At 48.8% G+C, this 22,222-nt stretch overlaps 1 protein-coding gene across 3 annotated transcripts in view; it reads right to left on the reverse strand.

Moving 5' to 3' along the window:
* Window positions 1-924: 924 nt before the first annotated feature.
* The window catches only part of KIRREL2 (kirre like nephrin family adhesion molecule 2), a 48,183-nt gene continuing 26,885 nt past the window's right edge, over window positions 925-22,222 (reverse strand). The window contains exons 2-16 of one of the 3 annotated variants that reach the window (XM_060258253.1): window positions 18,056-18,205; window positions 16,966-17,115; window positions 14,490-14,647; window positions 13,273-13,423; window positions 12,532-12,637; window positions 12,154-12,302; window positions 10,672-10,799; window positions 10,400-10,526; window positions 10,178-10,278; window positions 8,408-8,606; window positions 7,252-7,284; window positions 6,586-6,696; window positions 3,755-3,864; window positions 3,231-3,314; window positions 925-2,635 (exon numbers count right to left, since the gene is read on the reverse strand). In XM_060258253.1, coding sequence (XP_060114236.1) covers window positions 2,192-2,635; window positions 3,231-3,314; window positions 3,755-3,864; window positions 6,586-6,696; window positions 7,252-7,284; window positions 8,408-8,606; window positions 10,178-10,278; window positions 10,400-10,526; window positions 10,672-10,799; window positions 12,154-12,302; window positions 12,532-12,637; window positions 13,273-13,423; window positions 14,490-14,647; window positions 16,966-17,115; window positions 18,056-18,205 — 2,201 coding nt within the window. In that variant the 3' untranslated portion in view covers window positions 925-2,191. Of the gene's footprint in view, window positions 2,636-3,230; window positions 3,441-3,754; window positions 3,865-6,585; window positions 6,697-7,251; window positions 7,285-8,407; window positions 8,607-10,177; window positions 10,279-10,399; window positions 10,527-10,671; window positions 10,800-12,153; window positions 12,303-12,531; window positions 12,638-13,272; window positions 13,424-14,489; window positions 14,648-16,965; window positions 17,116-18,055; window positions 18,206-22,222 lie in introns of all 3 variants that reach the window. The other 2 variants (XM_060258251.1, XM_060258252.1) reach the window with 2 other exon arrangements.

The raw sequence follows: 22,222 nt of genomic DNA on the forward strand, positions 1-22,222 counted from the left end.
CTCTTCTTAATTCATGCCACAGTACTCCCCCCCCCCCATTACTATGCGTGCGTGTGAAAGCTGGACAATGAAGAAAGCTGACAGGAAGACAGTTGATTCCTTTGAAACGTGGTGCTGGCAGAGGGTTTCATGGATATTGTGGACTCCAAAAAGAAAAATAAGGGGGTTCTAGACAAAATCAAGCCTGAACTCTCCTTAGAAGTTAAAATGACCAAACTTAGGCTAGCATACAGTTGCATTATGAGAAAAGTGATTGTAAAAGACAATCTAAGAAAAGTGGAAGGTGGTAAGAAAAGAGGAAGACCCGCCGTGAGATGGGTGCACTCAGTCAAGGAAGCCACAGCCCTCAGTTTACCTGAGCAAGGCTATTAATGAGAGGATGTTTTGGAAGCCATTAATCCATAGAGCTGCCCTATGTAAGAAGTTACTTGATGGCACTTAACACACACACACACGCAAAAGCATGCCAACAAGTTTGTGGTTTTTCTTAGAACAACAAAGAAACACTGGGAAAGAAAAATCTAAGTTCATTCTTGGTTTTGGTTTTCCCCTCTTCCCGACAGATAAGATCAGGGCTTCTTTTGTAGAAAAAGCCCAGCAGGAACTTATTTGCATATTAGGCCACACCCCTGATATTACCATTGTGTCACACAAGGCTTTTTTGTTAGAAGAGGCCCAGCAGGAACTCATTTGCATATTAGGCCATGCCCCCTAGCACCAAGAGAGCTGGAACTGCGTTCCTGTGTGTTCCTGCTCAAAAAAAAACCCTGGATAAGATGTCTGTATTTTGAAACAGGGGTACCTAGTGACACTCTATAGAGGTGAAAAATGAAAGTGTCAGAGGTTTGTATTGTGTGTGTGTGTTATCCAGCCTGACATCCCCTACTATAGAAAACCCTGAAAGAAAGCATCAGTCAGTTCCTACTTTTTAAAATTAAATATAAATATTTGAGTTTAGCAGTAGGCAATACATTTACAATTTCCCCTCTGGTTTTTATATATATATGTATATATATAAAGCACAAACATACTCAGACAGGCATGATCATAGCGTGCCACACTGTGAAATCCCATTCTAAAGAAAAAAAATGCAAAACAAAAATAATATACAGTGAGATTCTGGAAAGATAAGAACATAGACCTCAAAACATTCACAGCAGGGAAATACATTTAAGGCAAAAGGAATAACTTATTATTATTTTTTTTTTAAAAAAGAGAGAAAGATATAAACCTATCCCATCTGCTTTTGGCCTCCTATTTCCTTCCGGGCTCTGCCCCTGGGTTTTATGGCTGGATTTACTTTAGAGTTTGTACCCTGGGAGTCCTTTCCGATTTCAGCATAGTGAAATAGCATAAGTTGTTGAACACCATTGCCACCCGCTGGTCAGATGAGTTCATTGCAAGTGAATGAAGAGTAGATCTCCAAACGGATGTTATTTTGGTGTCTTTGTACTGGAACTGGGGTCTGGGTTTTATGAAACTGGAGGGTGAGGGGGGGGCAAATACAGTTGCATTTGTATTTATCCAGAAGTGCCCCCACTAAAGGAGGGAAGAGAGAATAATTTAACTACGGCATCAAACCAGGAAAAAAAGTAAAAAGCAAGCATTATTGCCCATGCGTAGAGATTTCCCAGAATCATGCGACTGCAGTAAGGTCTAAAATCAAGCCTTTGTGGCAGTGGACTGCCCTTAGGGCAACCCTTGTTGTAGAGCTAGACAGAGCACTGAGGCTGTTATAGCACCATATGTTCATCAGTTTTCAAATCCTAGCCCACAGGCATCTCAGGTTTTCCTCCAATGGCCAGCACTACCCCACCATTTTGAAGCTAGTTATCCCACAATCCACTGCAGCCTATTCCCACCTTCAGCAGAAGGTGTGCCCTTCCTTGTTCACTGTGTCCTGACGCAAGGAGGCCGGCACCGGTGTCCTCACAGTTCCAGAAAGATGGGCCGGGCTCCAGTTGGAGATGACAAGCCGGCCGTCGGCCATCTTGGCTGCAACTTGGCAGTTGTGGGTTGCTAAGTTGGCTGCTTGCCATCTTCCTCAGATGGTGAGAACTGCGTCCTCAGCTCAGGTCTAGGACACCCAGTCTGTTGCCTGGTCCTTTGGAGTCCGTCAGCCAAAGCGAGTGTCTGTTCCGTTTTTCGCGACCTCTGAAGATGATCAGAGTTTGGCAGGGTCAGGCAGGAGTCATACATGGGTTTGCATGCGCTGTTGGGAAGGGCGCCCGTAGTCAGACTGCTGGCACAAGGAGGTATACGAGAAGCGTGAACAGCCTGAGGCCTTGCTGGCCTGGTCTGATGGCTCATACCCGCTCTCAGCCTTCTCGTAGTTGCTGGGCTTGACGTAACTTGTGAAGGCCCGGCTGTAGGGGGCGGTGAGGTAGGTGCTCCCGCTGTACATATTTTCCTGAGGGAAGAGTCGTTCGTGGGGGTCATAGGCAGAGCGAGAGCCAGGCGTGCCCAAGGTGTAGCGGTGAGCATATTCATACAGCTTTGGTTGTACTGGCCCAGCCGATGGGTACAGAGAAGAGGGCCCAAACAGAGGGCGGGGGGCTGGCGTATATTCTGAGAAGCTGCTCCCTAAGCACGGCTCCTCGTGTGCACGGACTTTGTAATAGCCATTAGTGGGATCCTGTGGAAGAAATTACAAGGGATATGCCAGTGAAGTGAATTCAAGGTGTGGCCAAAACAACATTTCATGATTGGTCCCAAAAGCCCATGGCAGCCATTTTGTGATGGTGTCCAGTCTCTGTTCCCAAAATTCTAAAAGCGCCTCAGACTTGACAAGATTGGGGACTAGGGTTGCCAGGTCCCTATGACTCACCAGTGGGGGGTGGGAAGGATCATTCTGGGAGTGGGGCGAGGATCTGCCCCCAAACAGCAATGCCGTCAAGCAACATCCCCAACACAATGACATTACATAGAAGTGACAATATCACTCCAGGGACATCTGAGGGCAAAATTATATGGTAACATTGCCTTCAAACCATAGAGTTTTGCCCTATGAGTGTCACCGTGCAATGTCCCAATCATGATAACACCACTTCAGTGTGATGTCATCACATGGGGATGTTGTTGTTTGGGAGTGGGGTGTCCCCCAAAATTGGGGGATCCCCTGCCCCATCTGGGGAATGGGAACCCTATTGGGGTCCTCTGAAATAAACATTGACTTTGGCCCTCCGTGGGGCAGATGCTGCATCACCTCCCGGAGTTCCAGCTGGCCTCACCTTCAGCTCCTGGCTCCCTTCATCATCTTCCAGGATTTCACTGTGCTCTGTATGGGATGTGGCTGGAGATTCGCTGCTAGTGGCCTGGAGAGAGATGAAGGGTGAGGGGTGAGCCTGGTATAGGAGATTCCCCGGTTCCAGCTTCAGCTCTTTGGGTCCCTTCGATGTAAGTACAGGTGACGGGGGCTTTCCCAAAGGACTGTACCATTGCTAAACACAGAAAGAAACATGATGGGATTAGGACAGGGCCGCTTTCCGTCACAACAGCTAAAAAGAACCCCCATGTCCCACAGCAGTGTACCTCTAAATACCACATAGACTAGGAGGGGTGGGCTATGGCCCATGGGTCCTGCTCAGAAATAGGATGCTGGACTAAATGGATTCACAGTTTTGATTCAACAGAGCTCTATGTTAAGGCGGCACGTGGCGGTGAATGAGGCCTGTCGGCAGGTCAAGGGTAAGGGAACCCAGTGGGGTCCTGTGGAGGGACACTTTGGGCACTCGGAGGCCTTGGCTCTACTCACCATAGGCTCTTTGCTATCATCTTCCGCCTCGCTTGGTCGGCTGGGGCTGCTCTCGCTGGTCGTGATCTGCACCAGGATGTCGGCCTTAGAGAGTTGTGTTCCCCGCTTGGCTGCAGGACAGACAGATGGAAAGATTGAGCCAGAGGCACAAACAGTCTCATATTGCTCTCCCTGCTCCATTTTGTGAGACAGGTTAGGCTGAGAGTGTTTGAGTGGCCCACAGTCACCTCGTGAGCTTCCATAGCAGATCTGAACTTGGGTCTCCTAGATTCTAGCCCAGCACTTTGAGGGTCCCTCAAGTTGTACCCTTGGGTGTTATGGTGCTTGCAAACACCTTTCTTGGCACCTGTCAAGTGTTTATAGAAAATAGGTAGAGCTTCTGATTGGCTGTACAGCCCACCACAGCCCAAGAATCTTTACTGTGTGACTGTGGGTAAGCTGCAGCAGCCATTGTATGGCTGGCTTCTTGTGGCAGCCATTTTGTGGTAGTGGTGTCAGAATTCCAAAAGCGTCTGAAGACTCAAAAAGGTCTGAAGGTCAAAAACGGTATGTACCACCATGTCAAACATAAGCTCCTTGGAGGGAAGGTAGAAATTAAACACATGTACCAGGTAGTACATGGTAGTAAATTGGTGGTACGCCAATCTGTGAGTAGCAGTCCTCAATTTCTCCACTTCTAGAGAGAAGAACGAATAATATTTTACATGCCTCAGTGCTTGGGAATAACTAGGCCTCTGAATGTGAATATGAATGTGTTTGTAACGATCGCAGGCCTACAGGCTCTGGGGAAGCCTGTATCAGATTCGCTACAGGATCAACATCTCCCAGGATCTCTTCTGTCGCTCTGATTGGGTGAAAGCCATTTTGGAGGGAAAACTGGCCTAGATGGGTGGGACCTGGGAGGAAAGCATAAAAAGTCCAAGCTACAGACAGGGTTATGATTCTGGAAAGACTGAGCTGGAGGCAGGCTGCAGCCAGAGAGGGATCCCTCATCCAAGAAGGGTGAGTTGGTTTGAAATTAGAAGAAGGAAATGTCTAGTTAGCTGCCTCATGGCCAACTACTCCCTCTAAGCTGTGGAGTCTTGTGAGCAAAAATTCTACTTTGTGAGCTCCTGGCATTAAAGTTGTGAGCTACTGCGTAAATTAGTTTGCTCTGGGGCCATTTTTCCTGAGCTAAGACTAAAATGTGTGAGCCAGAGGCTAAAAAACTGAGAGCTAGCTCACACTAATTCAGCTCAGAGGGAACACTGGTCAGGGCTTTTATTTCTTTGCGCCTACCTTTGCTGTTTTTCTATATTTACTGTTGCACTAAAAAGCTTTTACAAACCACTTATTGTTTTCGAGCACTAATAAACTAGTTATTGTTAAACTGCCTGGGTCCTCATGTCGCTTCAGTCACAGACAGAAGGAGTTTGCTAATGAGGAAGACAGGGTGGATGTCCCAGACAGACCGTTTATCAGAGTGGCAGCAGTCGGCAAAAGGCCCTTCCTCAATGTTTGGGAATAACTAGGCCTCTGAATGTGGATATGAATGTGTTGATCGGGGCACATACTGAATACCCTTGTCTTCCCCTGAATGACTGCTCCTATGTATCTTGATGTAAGCAGCATAAGTGTATCTTGATGTATGCAGAATAGATACTCAAGTCAAATATTGGGCATAGACCATCCAGCTTTTATACTGTGTTGTTTTAAGAGACAAAAGGTGGACACAGGTAACAGTTACCCCAGTGGCGAAACAGAAGTTCTCTCTCACAGACTAGGCATATGAATATTAAAACCTAAGTCTTTGCTCTTTTGTAAGATAACTTTTAAAAACAAGCCAGGAAGCAATTTTCTCCAGGCTGGTTTGGCCAGGGATCCTGGAGGTTTTTTTGTCATCTTCTGAGCATGAAGCAGGGATCACTGTTTGTGTGTGTGTGTGTGTGTATGTGTATGAGGTACTTGTGAATTTCCTGCACTGTGCAGAGGATTGGACTATATGACCCTGGAGGTCCTTTCCAACTCTATGATTCTATGAACTAATGTGAACTTAGTCGCCATAAAGGTTGAATGGTGGTTTCATAAACTGTACCCATCCTTGAGGGACCCCAAGTATATTACTAAATGTTCAAACACAGGGTTTGTGTAGTGCTATGGGTAGGGCTGCCAACATCCAGGAGGTGGCTGGAGACGTCCCAGAATTACAACTGGTCTTCAGGTACAAGAGATCTGCTTCCCGGGGGGAATGGCTGCTTTGCAAGGGACTCTACAGCATTATACCCCACTAGGTCTCTCGCTTCCTGCAAGCCCATCCTCCCAAGGTTGCACTCCCCAAATCTCTAGGAATTTCACAATCCAGAGCAACCCTAGCTATACAGTTTTGTAAATCTGACATAGCTAAGAGCCTCAGTAGGTCAGAATCCAGCCCTTCCATTGGGAGCATTTTCAAGATACCAGAAATGACAAAGCAGAAGGTGGTAGAGTCGCCAACCTCCAGGTGGGGCCTGCAGATCTCCCAAAACTGCAACTGATTTCCAGACAACAGGGGCGGAATTCTAGCAGGAGCTCCTTTGCATATTAGGCCACACCTTCCTGATGTAGCCAATCCTCCAAGAGCTTACAAAAAAGAGCCTTCTAAGCTCTTGAAGAATTGGCTACATCGGGTGTGTGGCCTAATATGCAAAGGAGCTCCTGCTAGAATTCCACCCCAGAACAGAGGTAAGCTCCCCTGAGGAAAATGGTAATTTTGAAGGGTGGACTCGCTGAGGTGCCTCCCCTCCCCTCCCCAAACCCTGCCCTCTCCAGGCTCCGCCCCCAACCCTAGAGGGAGGAGAGGGCAGGACTCTCACCTTTCCCACAGCGCTTGCGCCGGTAGCAGAGAGACACAGTGACCACCAGAAGCAGAAGGGCCAGAACACCGGAGGATGCCAAAACCCCCAAGATGAGGACTGACAGGACTTCTGGAGGAAGAATTCCTTATTTTAATCACCCATTTTAGCCAGCAGGGTTTTAAAAGTAAACAAAACAGACCCATAACTGTCAAATCAACACAAAAGGAAGGATAAAAGGATACCCGACGCCATAAAGCAAACACCATCAATGAAAGAGAAACCCCCACCCTCAAAGCAATCAGTTAAAAACAAAGTTCATGTTCAGAGGGCAACTGCGAGAAAGGCAGTGTGGTGTCGTGGGAAGAGAGCAGGCCCAAGACTAGGGAGATCAGGGTTCAGATTCAGCCCCAGCCACCAACCTTACTCGGTGACCTTGGGCCAGTCAGTAACTCACTGTCTCAGACTAACCTACCTCACAGGGGTGTTGTGAGGATAGAAAAGGAAAAACAACATATGCTGCCCTGAATTTACAGGAAGAAAGGCAGGATTGAAAAAAAAATAGATGACAAACAGGATTTTGCTTAAGGCTACAGAAACAAAAAAAAGGATTAATAAAAAAAAAAGTGATACCGAGAGGGCTTAAGGTGGGACAGCACAAAGAGAGTTTTACTGTGTACCACTTACCTGTCTGTTTTTCCCCGGTGGGGGCAAAAGCATCTGGGGGCATTGTCAGGGGGGAAAAAGTGCAAAGGGAAAGGGGTTAAGGATCCCCTCTTCTCGTGGATTGCTTTTCATTTATCAAAACACTCGCAGGCCTGCTGACCCAGATGAGATGCATGGTGGTGTATACACACAATGCAAAGCGCCATACAGAAATAAAATACACAGAACCCATCAAAGGCACAGGCGGTCACAGCAGCAGGACAGATTTCAAAGTTGCCAACCTCTAGGTGGTGCCTGGAGATCCTTTTGAATTAAAGCTGATTTCCAGGCCATGGAATCTCAGACCCCTCGGACAAAATGGTTGCTGTGGAGGGTAGATTCCATGGCTGAGGTCCCTCTCCTCCCCAAACCCTGCCCTTCCCAAGCTCCTCCCCCAAATTTCCAGGACTTTCTCAACCCACAGTTGGCAACCCTACCAGATATAGGGACTTCCAAAGGCTCTCTTAAGCGCAGTCATTTTACAACCCCTCGTAAAAAGAGACAGAAAGCTGCTCCAGTGTGGTAGAACAGTGACTAAAAACACTCCAGAACAGACCAATGCTTTATACACCTCCCTAAGTGAAGGTAATTCTAGGGTGGGGGGGGGGGGAAATGCCTGGCAGAATGCCTGTTGTGTATATACTGAAATAGGCACTCCTTTTGGACATGTGGGCCTCAGTTTATTTCGCCTTCAAATTACGTCAGCTGTTGGTTGCACAGCATATAAATAGAGGGAAATATCTCTGCAAAGCAGCACGGGCACCGAATGGAGTTTTGCCTCAAACAAACCGGGAACCTCAATTACCTCCGTGAAGTACAAGTTGCAACCAAACCTCCCTACAAGCCTCTGGTTTACAGACTTAGGTAAACCCACCCATCAGTTTTGGAGGTTGTCTTTTATTGTTTCGTTTTGCTGTGACATTGACCCACAGTCCTTTCTCTAGGTAGCTCAGGAGAGTGTGTGAGGGTTTAGGTCATTTCTGTCCTTACAACAACCTTGTGAGGTAGGTCACACTGACAGAGAGAGAGAAAGAGCGCGCCTTGTGGCTAAACAAGGACACTACCTCTCTGCTCCATGCTTCAGGCTAACCAGTTCCTGGTGTCATGGGTGTTTCTGGATGTTAAAAGAGAGCCTCACCTTGCCGGCGCAGGCTGACTGCGGCGGACCGTACACCAAAGCGGTTCCAAGCTGTGCAGTTGTAAGGGAGGGCAAAATCGGAATCGTGGGTCGGGTCTATCAGCAGAGCCGAGAGCACTCCTTGTTCCGTCACGACAGTGTCCACCGTAAAACGGTCCAGCGAGCCGGAATCCAGCACCCGTTCCCCCCACGCCCAGGCCTGCCGTGAGAGGAAGGAGAGAGAGAGAGAGAAAGAATCAAGAGCCGAGACAGATGGAGGATCCAGAAGCCAGGGGTGCTCAGAGAGAACTGACTCCAAGCCAGTGTGTGCACGATACTTGCCGCATGGAGGCCGCTTTAAAAAATGCCTCCATATGGCCATTGCTATCACGTGGCTGCGATGACAACGTGCAACAATTCCTTGTGCCAAAGAAAAAGGATATTTTGCTGTGCACCTCCACAGACCTCCTTTGGCGATCTCTGTCAGAGAGGAGGAAAATAAAACCAACTGATCTGTGTGGCCAAGCAACAGCCTGAGAACGTCTTCCCACAATATTTAGCGCGTGCCACCATGTCAAGCACTGTAAAGTCGCTGCCCCTTAACAAAGCACGGTGGTCAAGAAATGATCCTGGCTTTCCTGCATCCTCCAAATGCGTTCTAGTTGCCTTGCTGGCTTCCAAGAACGCAGTTTTGTGCGCCCCTCAGAAACGTTTGAGCCTGGAGACAGCAAAATGTCATCTCCAGGGTTTCTTGACACACAGTGTCACATGGATCTTTCCCAAAAGATTCCCTCGTGCCAACATGATAGACTCCGGCTGGCTTGCACATGAGACAGAATGAAGGAACAGAACAGAGCGTACCATTTCAAACTGCAAATAGGGAAATAACATTCTTCAATCCACTGGCATTAGGGGGGAAAAAAAATCTCTCTGCAAGAGGATATCTAGTATATTAAGGAGTAGGATATGAAGGCTCCCCCCCCGCCTTCCTTTTCTAGGAAAAATACACATATGCTAAAGCACCTTGCTATAAAACTACTTCAACACATGTTGAACTGGGAGAACTATGTTTCCGGCATGGCCAAAAGCTGCAGAGACATAGTACAGCTTACCGCAAGAATGAAAAAAGTATATAGCACTTATTCTTAAAAAAATAAACCAAATGCCACTGGAAGAAGGCTACATATGCAAGATATGGCGCTTTTAAAAACTATTATCTGCTCCAAAACATCCTGTTATGGGGGGAAAGTACCAGCAAGTCTCTGCTGACTTATGGCGGCCCTATAGGATTGTCAAGACGAGAGCTGTTCAGAGGTGATTTGCCGTTGCCTGCCTCTTGTAGCGAACCTCGGTGGCCACCCATCCAAATACTAATCAGGGCTGACCCTATTTAGCTTCTGAGAGCTTATAAGATCAGGGCATATCTTATCATGCCCTCTCCAAAAAGGCTCCTCCTTCTCTTTGTTTTCATTCCCCCATCTCATTCTAATGTTTCTTTCTATTTTAAAAAAACGGGGATTTCATCAACATTTTGGGCTACACCTTTGAAAAAGGTGCACGGCAAAAAAAAACGTTAAAAAGAATGTTTAAAATGTATATGCGTTCCAAAGGCAGCTTACGCAACGTCCTCCATGCTTTTATAACACTGTGAACGTTAGGGGCTAGAAACTCGAGGCGGCAGTCGTTTCACTACAAACGTTTCCAGAATGCTGCCCTCAATTTCCCATTTCTGGCCTCGAGTGATTCACAGGGTGGGGGGGAGAGACAGACGAGCTGGTGGTAAGCACTTACGATTCTGTCGGGGGGCGGGATGCTCCCCACCAAGCACTCCAGCCGGGCTTTGGCTCCCACCGCGGTCTGCTGGCTCGGTTCGGCGCTGATAACAGGCGGGCCTGAAAGGAGAGCTCCATTAGGGGGCTGCTGGGTACACGCTCCCCTCTTTGCCACACACCCCTTTGAGAGCTCGCTGTGACCTGCTATGCTCCCAGTCCAAACGCAACCCTGGTCCCTTACCATTCACTGCGAGCGTCACCTCCTTCTCTGCAACCCCGATGCGTGGCACAATAGCTTTGCACACGTAGATGCCGGCATCCTCCTGCGTCACTGCCTTCAGGTGCAGGGTATTTCCATTGCTCAGCACCTACCGATATGATAGGGCCTGAGTGTGGCTCTCCTAAGATCACAGGGGTCACTCCCCCGCACTTAGGAGAGAAGGGAGGATCTTCTAGGTTTGCATGCAGAAGGCAGGGTATGGGGCACATAGACTCCTGGCGCCAGCATCTTACCACGCTAGATCCCTTCTTGGTCCAGGCCAAGGTGAGAGGTGGGTTCCCAGACCAGGTGCAAGTGAAGGAGGCATCGGAACCAACGTCGACAGTCAGGGGTTTGGGTTGAGATACAAGACGGGGTCCAACTGTGGAGAGAAAAAAGGGAAGGGGTAGCACAGGATGGTGGTTAGGACCTGGGGCAGTGAGCCAGAAAGCCCCCTGTGCAATTCTTATTCCTGGCATGAGATTCTAAGTATCTTTGTGCAAGCTGTGTCCCAACTTTGCATCTCTAGTACGGGGAACATAATCTCAAGCTAACCTTTGCAAATACTGGATTAAAGGGAAAGGATGTATGAAGAATTTTGGATGCTCTAGAATGGTATTCCTAAATTGTTTGAGCCAGTGGGCAACTTTGGAATTTTGAAAGGGGTGGTGAGTGCCACTCCAAAATGGTTGCATCGGAAGGAGGAGTCGAAGTAGAACTAGTTGCTGCAGGAGGCAGAACCAAATGGGATACCTCCAGTGTTCTCTCTAAGCTGAGTTAGCATGAGCTAGCTCACAGATTCTTAGCCTCCAGCTCACACATTTTTGTCAGCTCTGAAAGGATGACCCCAGAGCACAATAATTTATGCAGTAGCTTACAACTTTAATGCCAGTAGCTCACAAAGTAGAATTTTTGCTCATGACTCTGGAGCATATAGGGAACATTGGATACTACCCCCTTCTTCACTTTGCAAGAGAATTTCAGGAGGGGAATAGAAAGCGATGAAGGCAAGAGGAGAGAGAAATGGATGAGGGAATGACAAGAAGGAAAGCCTGAAGGGAAAACAGAACCACACACTGACTAAGGAAAATGCGCGTCCTCATGACTCTCCAGTGGAAAACCCTTTCATTTGAATGAGGGCAGCCAGTAATAAGCCCTGCCTTACAGTGGCTCCATCCACTTTCTGAAAAGCTTAGTGGGTTCCAGGGGAAGTACTGGTGGGCACCATGGTGCCCGTGGGCACCATGCTGGGAAACAGAGCAGTAGTCTTAAATCCATGGGCTAGGACCTTCAGATGGCCTTTAGAGCCCCACTTCTTGGGCTACAAGCCCCCACAAAGTTGCCATTTCTGTATGCCCACTGAGAGGAGAAACAGGACAGCAAGGCCAAAGTTATTCAACAGTGGCTGATTTCTCCATGGCTGAGACCCTTGGTTATACCTCCTGGTCCTCAGATTGTATCTCCTGTCTCCAGCTTTCATTGGGTTGGATCTTGTCGATTTGGTCCATTAATGATGGCACCTTCCTCTGGAACATGGATCCAAAATGTTCTTCCACTAATGGAAGAGCATCTTATGTCAGGAAAGACACTACCCTTAATGGAACAGAATGACAGCACCCAACCCTTAGTCTGCTGTCCATGGTCCTGACCTCATAACCCCTTCTATCCCCTGCCTTCCTCTACCTTTCCAGAATGCCACTGCCTAACTCAGGATCCCAATCCGACTCCTCACTCACAATGCACATCCACCAGCGTGCTGACGTTGGTGCTTCCCACGGCATTCGACACCTCACATGACACGGGTTCGGTGAAGAAGGACTGGTCGACTGTCGCCTCGTAACTGTCACCGTTGGCTTCGGGAACAGGTACGCCACCTTTTGCCCACCTGCGGATCCAAGCACAATCTTAGGAAATCCTGGCTCAAGGCACCATGGGGTGGGGGTGGGGGAGGGAGGAGAACAATACTCCCGGCAGAATTAAGGAACCCACGATTTTGACCCTGTCCTTCCAACCAATGAGCATGCAATTTCCTGAAACTGCCAATAGAGGGCATCAGAGCTACACCGTCGCTGCAGTCGGAGCTCGGAAAAGTAGGATCCTGTTTTAACCCTTACCTGTAGCCTGTCACTTCGGGGTTGGAAGTGGCCGTGCAGAGGAAGCTGACCTTGCCACCTTCGGGTATGGTTTGCGGCTGGACCGACAGGATGACCACAGGCGGGTCTGCAAGAAGAGGAGACTTAGGAAAAAACTTTTTTAAAAGCAAGAGTTGTTCAATGATGGAATCAGCTACTGAGGGAGGGGGTGAGCTCCCCTTTACTGGCAGTCTTTAAGCAGCGGCTAGATGGATGCTTGTTGGAGATGCTCAAGGCCAGGGGTGGCCAAATTTGCTTAACATAAGACCCAAGCAGAATAAACGCCGGATGTTTGAGAGCCTCAAGGCAAGAAGGAAGGAAAATAGATGGGGGAGGGATGAGGAGGTGGAAAGAAAGCAACTTTAACTTTAAATGAATTCTCCACACTCCGGGCCAATGCTGGCTTCAAGAGCCACACAATATGTGTGAAAGAGCCACAGTTTGGCCACCCCTGCTCTAGGCTGATCCTGCATTGAACAGGGGGTTGAACTAAATAACCTGTACGGCCCCTTCCAACTCTGTGATTCTATGAGGGGAGTAGCTGAAATAGTAAACATGCCTCTGCCTCAGTAACAAGATGCTCAGACCAGGATTCACCAGGCTTCCTGAGGCCAGCCCTGCCCATGGCTCCAGCCCCCCTTCAAGAGCTCTGTCCCGAATCAGGAAGGGGAGTGCACTGCCGATACTAACACCCCCCTTGGGTCCCCACGCGCTGAGACTCACATTGGACATTGAGGGTGACCGTCGTCTGCTTCCCCGCAGGTGCTGCTGGGTTGCTGACCCGGCAGGTGAAGGTGCTGCCCATGTCCCTGCTGCTGGGGGTCAAGAGGAGGGTGCTGACTGCCACCTCCCGTTTGCCGTCCTCCATCAGGGCCTGCAGGAGAGAAAAGGACATTGCGTGAGCAACCCAAGTGCCGTGGTTCTGACGCCATCTCTGATCCACAATCACGAAGCCAGCGTGGTGGTTAGAGTCGGAGGTGAGGATCTGGGAGAGCCGGATTCAAATCTCTGCTCTTACCCTAACTCATCACAAGGTGATTCTCCACTGAGGATAAAATAGCAGATATGTGAGGATAAAATAGTGTGGAGGAAAATTATGTAAGCCACCTTTCTTTTTTAGGGATTTTTTGGTATTTTTTAGTGTGCGTGCATGCATGCCTGGAAGTCATGGCAACTTCTGGCAACCCCTACTGGGGCATGGAGGGCATTCAGTGAAGTAGCTTGATACAGCCTGCCTCCGCCTCCCAGTCCTGGTATTCCAAGGAGGTCTGCCTTCCAAGTACTTTTGCAAGGGTTGGCCCGGATTAACTTCTGAGATCTGAACAAGATCAAGCTTCCCTGGGCTATCCAGATCAGGGCAATTATGTAAGCCACCCTGAATCTCCCACTGGGGAGAAAGATGGGGTATAAATGTGGTAAATAAATACTATTCAGTACTTTAAAAATTGTTCTATGTACGATTTTTATGTGTCGCCTCTCAGCACACCAGCTTGAGGCAGCTCCTGAAGTAAGACCATTAAAAGAGAATTATGAAGAGAATACAATTATGAAAAATACAACGAAAAAAAAATACAATTATGAAAATAATCCTCAGGCTATAAGCTGAGCCTTATAAAGTTGAAACCCCTCAGTTAAAAGCCTGGGTAAAAAGCAATGCTAAAGGCCAGCCAAGCGAGCTTGAAAAGGGAGGGCATTCCAGAGACAAGGGGCCACCACTGAAAAACCCCTGTCTCTGGTTGCCATTTGCCTCAGCTCTGCAGGCCGGGTCATAAATAGCAGGGATTTAGAAGACTGTTTTTGGGGTGGTGGTGCTGAACAGTATGGGAGGAAGAGGCGAGCTCCTTGGGTAGATTTTGGAAGATAACTACACAGAGGGAGATGCTCAAGACTTCCTGCTCTGCTGCTTGCTTTGCTCCTGCCACCCTGCAACACAGCCTCACCTTGGAATACACTGCCGAATCTTGCCGCTGCCCATCACGGTACCAGCTGATCTCGGCGGCAGGCTTGGCCCCGGAGGCCCGGCAGGACAGGTTGTAGGGGACGTTGGAGATCACGTGCACAATCGGGCCATTTTGGATCTCAGGATCGTCGGGAGGGACTGGAAAGGGAGAGGCAGAGAGAGGAGGTCAGCCGAGGTGACACTCGGGGAGGGGGCACACACACACACACACACATCACAACACACGCACACACAAAACCTTCTGGAAACACAAGCTTCTTTGGAACCACATCCCGGATGGAGTGAAACAGAAGGGGAATGCTTAATCCAAGCCAGGGCTCCATTCCAGATCTACTGAAGAGGGATCATTAATGCATTTAATCGTTTGCGACAGAACGGAGCCTGCCAGCCCTTTTCCCAGGGAGCAATTCCATTGCAGGGATGGTAGCACTTCTCTCTCCATACATCGGAGACAGGTGAATGCCATAAAACTGGAGGAAACGATGGTGGGGGTGGGGGTGGGGGTGAGGAGCAATCAGTCCCCAGAAGCCAGAAGAAAAGTCTTCAGACCCAGTATGCAGCTTTACTTCTTGCCCTGAATCAGAGGTAGAGCATCTGTTTGGCAGGCAGAAGGTCCCAAGATCACCCACCACCACTCCAGCATCCGTAGCTGGCCGCAGTTGATGCAGAAGATATCTACCTGAGAACTTGGAAAGTGGCTGCCAGTCAGAGTAGACAAGGCTGGCCTTGACAGAGCAGCCGTCTGACTCAGTATGAAGCTTTGTCATAACGACAGGTTGTCAAAGTTTAGCTTTAGCTTTAGCAGTGTTAGAACAAGCCAAAGAAAGCTCTTCTTGCCCAGACCCTTCATGAACCTGTGGAACTCACTGTGCCTAGTTTCCACAGCTTTCAAAGAAGATTAGTCAAATTTATGGAGGATTGTCTATTAATGTTTGCTATCCATGATAGTTTAATGGAACTTTGTCAGTGTACCTACATGAATATCCCATTGCTGGGGCAAAAACAGGGACAGGGCTTTTTTGTAGCAGGAACTCCTTTGCATATTAGGCCACACACCCCTGATGTAGCCAATCCTCCAAAAGCTTACAGTAGGCCCTGTACTAAAAGCCCTGTAAGCTCTTGGAGGATTGGCTACATCAGGGAGGTGTGGCTTAATATGCAAAGGAGTTCCTGCTACAAAAAAAGCCCTGGACTTTGGCCTATAAGACCCTGTTTCTGGGCATTCCAGAAGGCATCTGTTGGCCACTACGGGAAAGAGGATGCTACTCTGACCTCACACCCTCCACACACACACGTGTATTTTACTAATTATTTATTTCATTTATACTCAGCCTTCTCCCCAACAGAGACCCAACGAGGCTTATCTCATTCTCCTCTCCTCCATTGTGTTCTCACAACGACCCTGTGAGGGTGGGTTAGCCTAAGAGTGTGTGACTGGCCCAAGATCACCCAGTGGATTTTCCATGGCAGAGGGGGGATTTGAACCTGGGTCTCCCAGGTCCTAATTCTGCGGTCTAACCACTTCACCAGACCGGCTGTTGGGTATATTAGACTGGCTGTTCAATGTACATTATTGTTCATTAACAGGATCTGTCCTGTTCTGGACAGAATCCCAGAGTCTGTCTCAGAACCAGAATGACAAGCAGTATCAAATCTGGATTTTTGTAATGCCTGACTTTGCAAAGCTTATCTGATCATTATGTACCTCAAATACTCACTGTATGCCAGGGGTGGCCAACGGTAGCTCTCCAGATGTTTTCTGCCTACAACTCCCATCAGCCCCAGCCAGCATGGCCAATGGCTGGGGTTGATGGGAGTTTTAGGCAAAAAACATCTGGAGAGCTACCATTGGCCACCCCTGCTGTATGCTAATACATTTAAGACAGTTTATGCTATGTAATCATTCATCTATATGCTAAGTGAGGTATATCCACTACTGCTCTTGTTCTGTTTTCTTTGAATCTTCAATAAACATTTAAAATTGGGGGTGGGGATCTGGATTTTTTTCACCCTGACCTGGATAGCCCAGGCAAGCCCAATCTCATCAGATCTTGGAAGGTAACGCAGGGCTGCCCCGGCAAGCACTTGGATGGGAGACCTCCAAGGAGTACCAGGGCTGGGAGGCAGAGGCAGGCAATAAAAAGCCACCTCTCTGAATGTGTGAGCCCCAGTAAGGGTCACCAGGAGCCAGCCATGACTTCTAGGCACATGCGGACATGCTAGCACACACACACACACAAACACACAAGTAAGAACAATTTTAGAATCCGGATTTTTTTTCCATCGTTGAAAAACATTTCTTAGGTTTTAAACACTAACAGTTTAAAAAGTTCCGAGTCCCAGCACCATTCGTGAACACATTGTGCACAGCTCAGTAGACCATTTCACATGTGGGGGCTATGACAGAATTGGGCACCCCCCCGCTCCCTGGAACAGATGTTGCAGAGAAAACTCACTCAGGACGGTGAGTTTTGCACGTTGAGACCTCAGCGCTGCTTGCGTGGCTTGGCATTCGTAGACCGCATCATCATCCAGCTCAGCGAAGTCAATGCGCAGGTTGTGTTGTCCGGCGGAAGCATCGCCAACAATAGAGTAGCGGGACCAGCCTGCGTCAAGAGGGAGAGGGCGTGCAGGATGGGATTAGTTCACAGGACCCAGAAAAGAGCAACACGCACACCACTCTGCCCTGTTATTTACTGACTTTTAGAGCGTTCATAATGCTGCTTTTTTGGGGACCTCAGCAAGGCAGTTCACAGAACAAAGCAAGGTAAAATGAATCATTTTGAAATTAAAAACCATCAAAAAGTGGCTAGTGCAGAGCTTCCTTCCTCCCTGCATAAAAGCACCCATAAGAAAAAATCCAAAACATAAAACATTTGCCACCCGAAACGGTTCTCATAACAGGCTAGAAGACCAGAGGAAAAAATTAAAAAGATCAATCTCTCCAAAAAATGAGATCCGCAGCAACAGTCTGTATGGTAGCCAGTCCCACCTGCGATGAGCTCTCCTCCAACTACGGCCTTTGCCCCCTCTAGTCGCCAGCCTCCAGGTGGGGCCTGGAGATCTCCTGGAATGACAACTGTTATCCAGGCTACAGAGATCAATCCATTATCGTGTGGCAGTATGTGTAGTATAGCCAGGTGATCCAAAGATTGTCTGGCAGTCAGAAGTTCTAGCTCTTCTAGCATTATGCACCACTAAGTGGCGAGCTAGACTTGTTTTTAAGGCAAAAGACTATTCAGAGGTGGTTTACCATTGCCTGCCTCTGTGCAATGGCCCTGGCATTCCTTGGAGGTCAAAGTCTCCCATCTAAATACTAGCCAAGGCCAACCCTGCTTAGCTTCTGAGGTTTGATGAGATCGGACCAGCCTGGGCTATCCAGGTTAGCAACTACATAGATCACTTCCCCCAGAGAAAATGGCTGCTGTGGGTGGTAGAGTCTGTGGCACTCCAACTCACTGTCCTCCTTCCCCTCCCGAGGCTCCACCCCCACATCTCCAGAAATTTCCCAACGCGGATGTGGTAACCCCCTACAGCAAAACATACCGGGCAGGTCTCTTTCTCCACCCAACGCCAGCCCATCCTTGGTCCACTGAACCATGCCGCGGTAGCCCATCACCACGCAGGCCAGTGTCACCGACTGTCCAGACACGATCACTTGATCCATGGGCTGCTGGAAGAAATAGGCAGCCAACACTGCAAGGAGAGAGGGGAGAAAAACAAGGCTGTTAAGTCAAAGCTGTAAAGAGCCCAAACGCTGCTTGGCTGTTTTATTTCTTTAACGCATTGATACCCTGCCTTTTCCTCAATGGAGACCCAAACTAGCTGACATTGCTCTCCTTCCTTCTTTTATCTTCACAACAGCCCTGTGAGGAAGGTGGAGAAAGTGTGACTGGCCCAAGGTCACCTAAGCTTCCATGGCATAAGTGAGGATTTGAACCTGGGTCTGCCAGACCCTAGGCCAACACTCTAACCAATACATCACACTGGCTTTCACAGCAGAGAAGCGTAAGTTGCCCTGTTAGCTTGCTCCAATCCCAGTCTTTCTCATCCTGACAGCACCCGAAGAAACGCCTCTGAAAGTGCCATGGCAGGGGACAACAGCACTACCCTTTTGTTTTGTTCCCTGGTGCTCAAAGGTATACTGTGTATTGCACAAGGAGGCTCCATCTCACAATTTTGTTGATGAAGAAGATATTGGATTTATATCCCGCCCTCCACTCCAAATCTGTCTCAGAGCGGCTCACAATCTCCTTTACCTTCCTCCCCCACAACAGACACCCTGTGAGGTGGGTGGGGCTGGAGAGGGCTCTCACAGCAGCTGCCCTTTCAAGGACAACCTCTGCCAGAGCTATGGCCGACCCAAGGCCATTCCAGCAGCTGCAAGTGGAGGAGTGGGGAATCAAACCCGGTTCTCGCAGATAAGAGTCTGCACACTTAACCACTACACCAAACTGGCTCTATAGACCCATCGATAGACCCATCCTACAGGAACCAGCCCATGGCTTTTCCCAGCTGATTTAAGACCAGGGCCAGATTAACAATTAGGCCAAGTAGGCACTTGCCTATGGGCCCTCATGCCTTTAGGGGCCCCGGGCTGGCTTCCCTCCCCCCAATTTACCCCCCGCTTGCAGCCCTCTCAGCCTGCACCTGAACCACTCTTTGCCTGACTTGCCTGGTGCGGCTGCTGCTGGTGTTGTCACCAAGTTTGCCTCTCTCTGCCTCTCCCCCACAGCTCTGTCAAAGGGGCTTTTGAGAAGGTGCCTCAGGCTGCAGTGGGGGCCATGGGCAGCAGGGCGGGCATTCTGACTCTGAGATATTTGCAAGGGGGACCCTGAGATTTTTACTGCCTAGAGGTTTAATCCGGCACTGTTTTAAGACCTGCTCTACTAATGAGGAGCAATGAGACAGCTGAGCCTTGTGGCGACTAGGCAGCTAGTACCATTTCAGAAAGCAGGTCAAGGATGAATTGCAGCTTCAAATGCTCCCTTGCATAAAAAACTATCTCCCTGCAGCTAGAAAGCCAATCCACCAGGAAAGTGAAGAGTCCAGCTTTCTGCTTGCATGGAAGTTTTCAAAAATTGTAGCAATTTTTAGGCCTGTGTGTGCCCACCCTCCCCTGGCTCATGAGGTACGTGTACATTCTCAAAATGTTCCTTCTGTTTGCAGTTTCAGTCTCTTTGCCTCTGCACAGAAATGTGGTGGGAGAGAGCGGGGGTGGGGCTGAGGGGAAAAAAGAGCACCGATAGAGCATGTTTCAAATTCGGAGGCAACGCAGCAGCCCCTGGGTCCCTGGCACTGCCTTATCTCCCTGCCACAGACTGCTGAGGCGCCAGTTTCGTAGGCTCTGCACATGCCCCTGGGCCAGGAAGGGAGAAAAAAAATGCAAGACTCTGTTTTCTGCTCCGTGCTGGCCTCATTGAGCGGTTTTCTTCTGTTCCCCTTTTCTTCCAGCCTGATGAAAATGCACTGAAGGAAACTTTGTGGAGATAGGAGAATCGGAACGTGCAAGTCAAACTGGGGATTTCTGGCATCAGAGCTCCTTTCCTCAGCTTTGGGCTGAAAACTAAGTCTGGCCGTTAGACCAAAGGAAAGAGCTCGGAACAAGGAAGAAAGCCTGAAGGTCAAACAGTACGGGACATTGGACTTCTGGGATTGCATTCAGACATGCAATGCTATTCAGGGGAGACGGAGGTTGGCAAAGCAAGAGTTAAACTGTTCCCTCAGTGCACCATTTCTCCTAGGGTACCCCTGGACTGCTTTTAAGGTCTATGAGTTGCGGGGAAGAGAGGACACCAGTGCCATGTTATGCCTTTGTGCACCATGTTCAAGCAAGGAAATGGAACAGTGGGGACAGAGGAAAGTCCCTCCCTTCCCAGCACTGACCCCTGATTCCCCCCCCCCACCCCCAAATATGTTTCAAACTCCAATTACACAGCTGGAGTTCCAATCACTCCATGCTGACTATGTGGGAATAAATCAGCATCTAGTTACATGAGACAGAGGGCTGCTTCACACAGCTATAAAGTTCAGAGGTTTCCACACAGCACCAAGTCATGCGCCAAGTACACAACCAGAGTTGTAAATAAGGTTTTCAGCACTGCCTTGGCAAATACAGAGAGATTCTGAGGGAGGTGCCTGGGGACGGCAGAGTTTGTGTATATGATGTCACTTATGGGTGACACTCAAGGAGTTTCCCCTAATTTCCACGATCATGGCCACAGAGACATGGGGAATCTTCGTAGAGTGTCACTGTGGAGGCCATTTTTTCTTCTGCTCTTCAGTTTTGCAGTCTGCTTTGACCGTGAGAAAGATGGACTGTATTTATTCATTTGCTTCATGTGTTTGCTTTCCAGAATTAGAAAAACGATGCAAATAAAAGCCGTGGCAGGCGCACCACAAACAATGCAATACAACTTTCTGACATTTTCCCACAGATGCTGAGAAGTCTATCTGGTTATCAGCCCCCCAGGAGTGCCCGAGATCCACTGTGCAACCTCCCAGGCTCTGCCTTCCGCCCCCTTGGCCACTGGGAGCCTGTTAGGATCCAAGAGGCTGAAAGAGCCTTTATTGGCACACAGACCCCTCCATCTTGAAGCTCTTATCTCCTCACTAAAGCCTGCTTAACTGCAATCCAATAAGGCCGGGCCTTTTGTCCCATTGTTTAAAAGTTTACCCACTCAACCAGGGGCTGAGCAGCCAGATAATCCCCTCAAGAGGGTCAAGACACAGAGGGAGCCGCAGACAAAGGCTGGAAGGAGAGTCAGGAAGGCAGGCGGGTTCTTCCCCCTGGGAACGGAATCAGGCTGGCTAATCACTCTGGAAGGGCCGAAGCAACACTGCCAAGCCTGGTACTAGCCAGAACTTCTGTTCTGGGTCTTCCACACGTCCCGACCAATTGAGATTTGTATCAAGGAAGAGAGTGGCTCTTAGGAATGGAAACCTGAGGTATTTCTGCAAGCAACATTATGAACACCTCCCTATTTTCTAGTTTGCAGAACGGATATCTTGTCTGATCCTATGCTCCAGGCCGATCGAATCAACCCACTCCCGATAAGACGACAACCGCAATGACGGCAAATGCTGAAATATACCTCATTTTACTCTTGCAAAATTGTTCCAGTGATTTAAAATGTTTAAAAGGGGAACTCTTTGTACAGGAATGGGCTCTGGAGGCATCCGAAGGCGGCAGATTTGGCAGCTGCCCCTTCTCTTAACATACCTAGCTAGCAAAATAGGAGCTCAGGGGGCAACTGAAAGACTAACAAAATTTATTCCAGCATAAGTCAGAACTTGCTTCATTCAGAGCGACCAGCAGTGCGACTCCCCAAAAAAGAGGAGGTATCCAGAACATGCCATCTTCCAAACCCCTCCCCAAACACAGAAGAAGAAATTAGTTTTGTATCCCACCCTTCACTGAATCTCAGAGCGGCTCACAATCTCCTTTACCTTCCTCCCACACAACAAACATCCTGTAAGGTAGGTGGGGCTGAGAGAGCTCTTACAACAGCTGCCCTTTTAAGGACAGCTCTACAAAAGCTATGGCTGACCCAAGGCCATTCTAGCAGCTTCAAGTGGAGGAGTGGGGAATCAAACCTGGTTCTGCCATATAAGAGTCCACACACTTAATCACTACACCAAACATCACATAGGATGGTGGTTTAACTTACCTCAGGTTGCCAACCTCCAGGTAAAAATGTTATCTGTGACAAA

The sequence above is a fragment of the Heteronotia binoei genome, chromosome 17 (genome assembly GCF_032191835.1).
Source record: "Heteronotia binoei isolate CCM8104 ecotype False Entrance Well chromosome 17, APGP_CSIRO_Hbin_v1, whole genome shotgun sequence".
In the NCBI taxonomy this organism is placed as follows: Eukaryota; Metazoa; Chordata; class Lepidosauria; order Squamata; family Gekkonidae; genus Heteronotia; species Heteronotia binoei.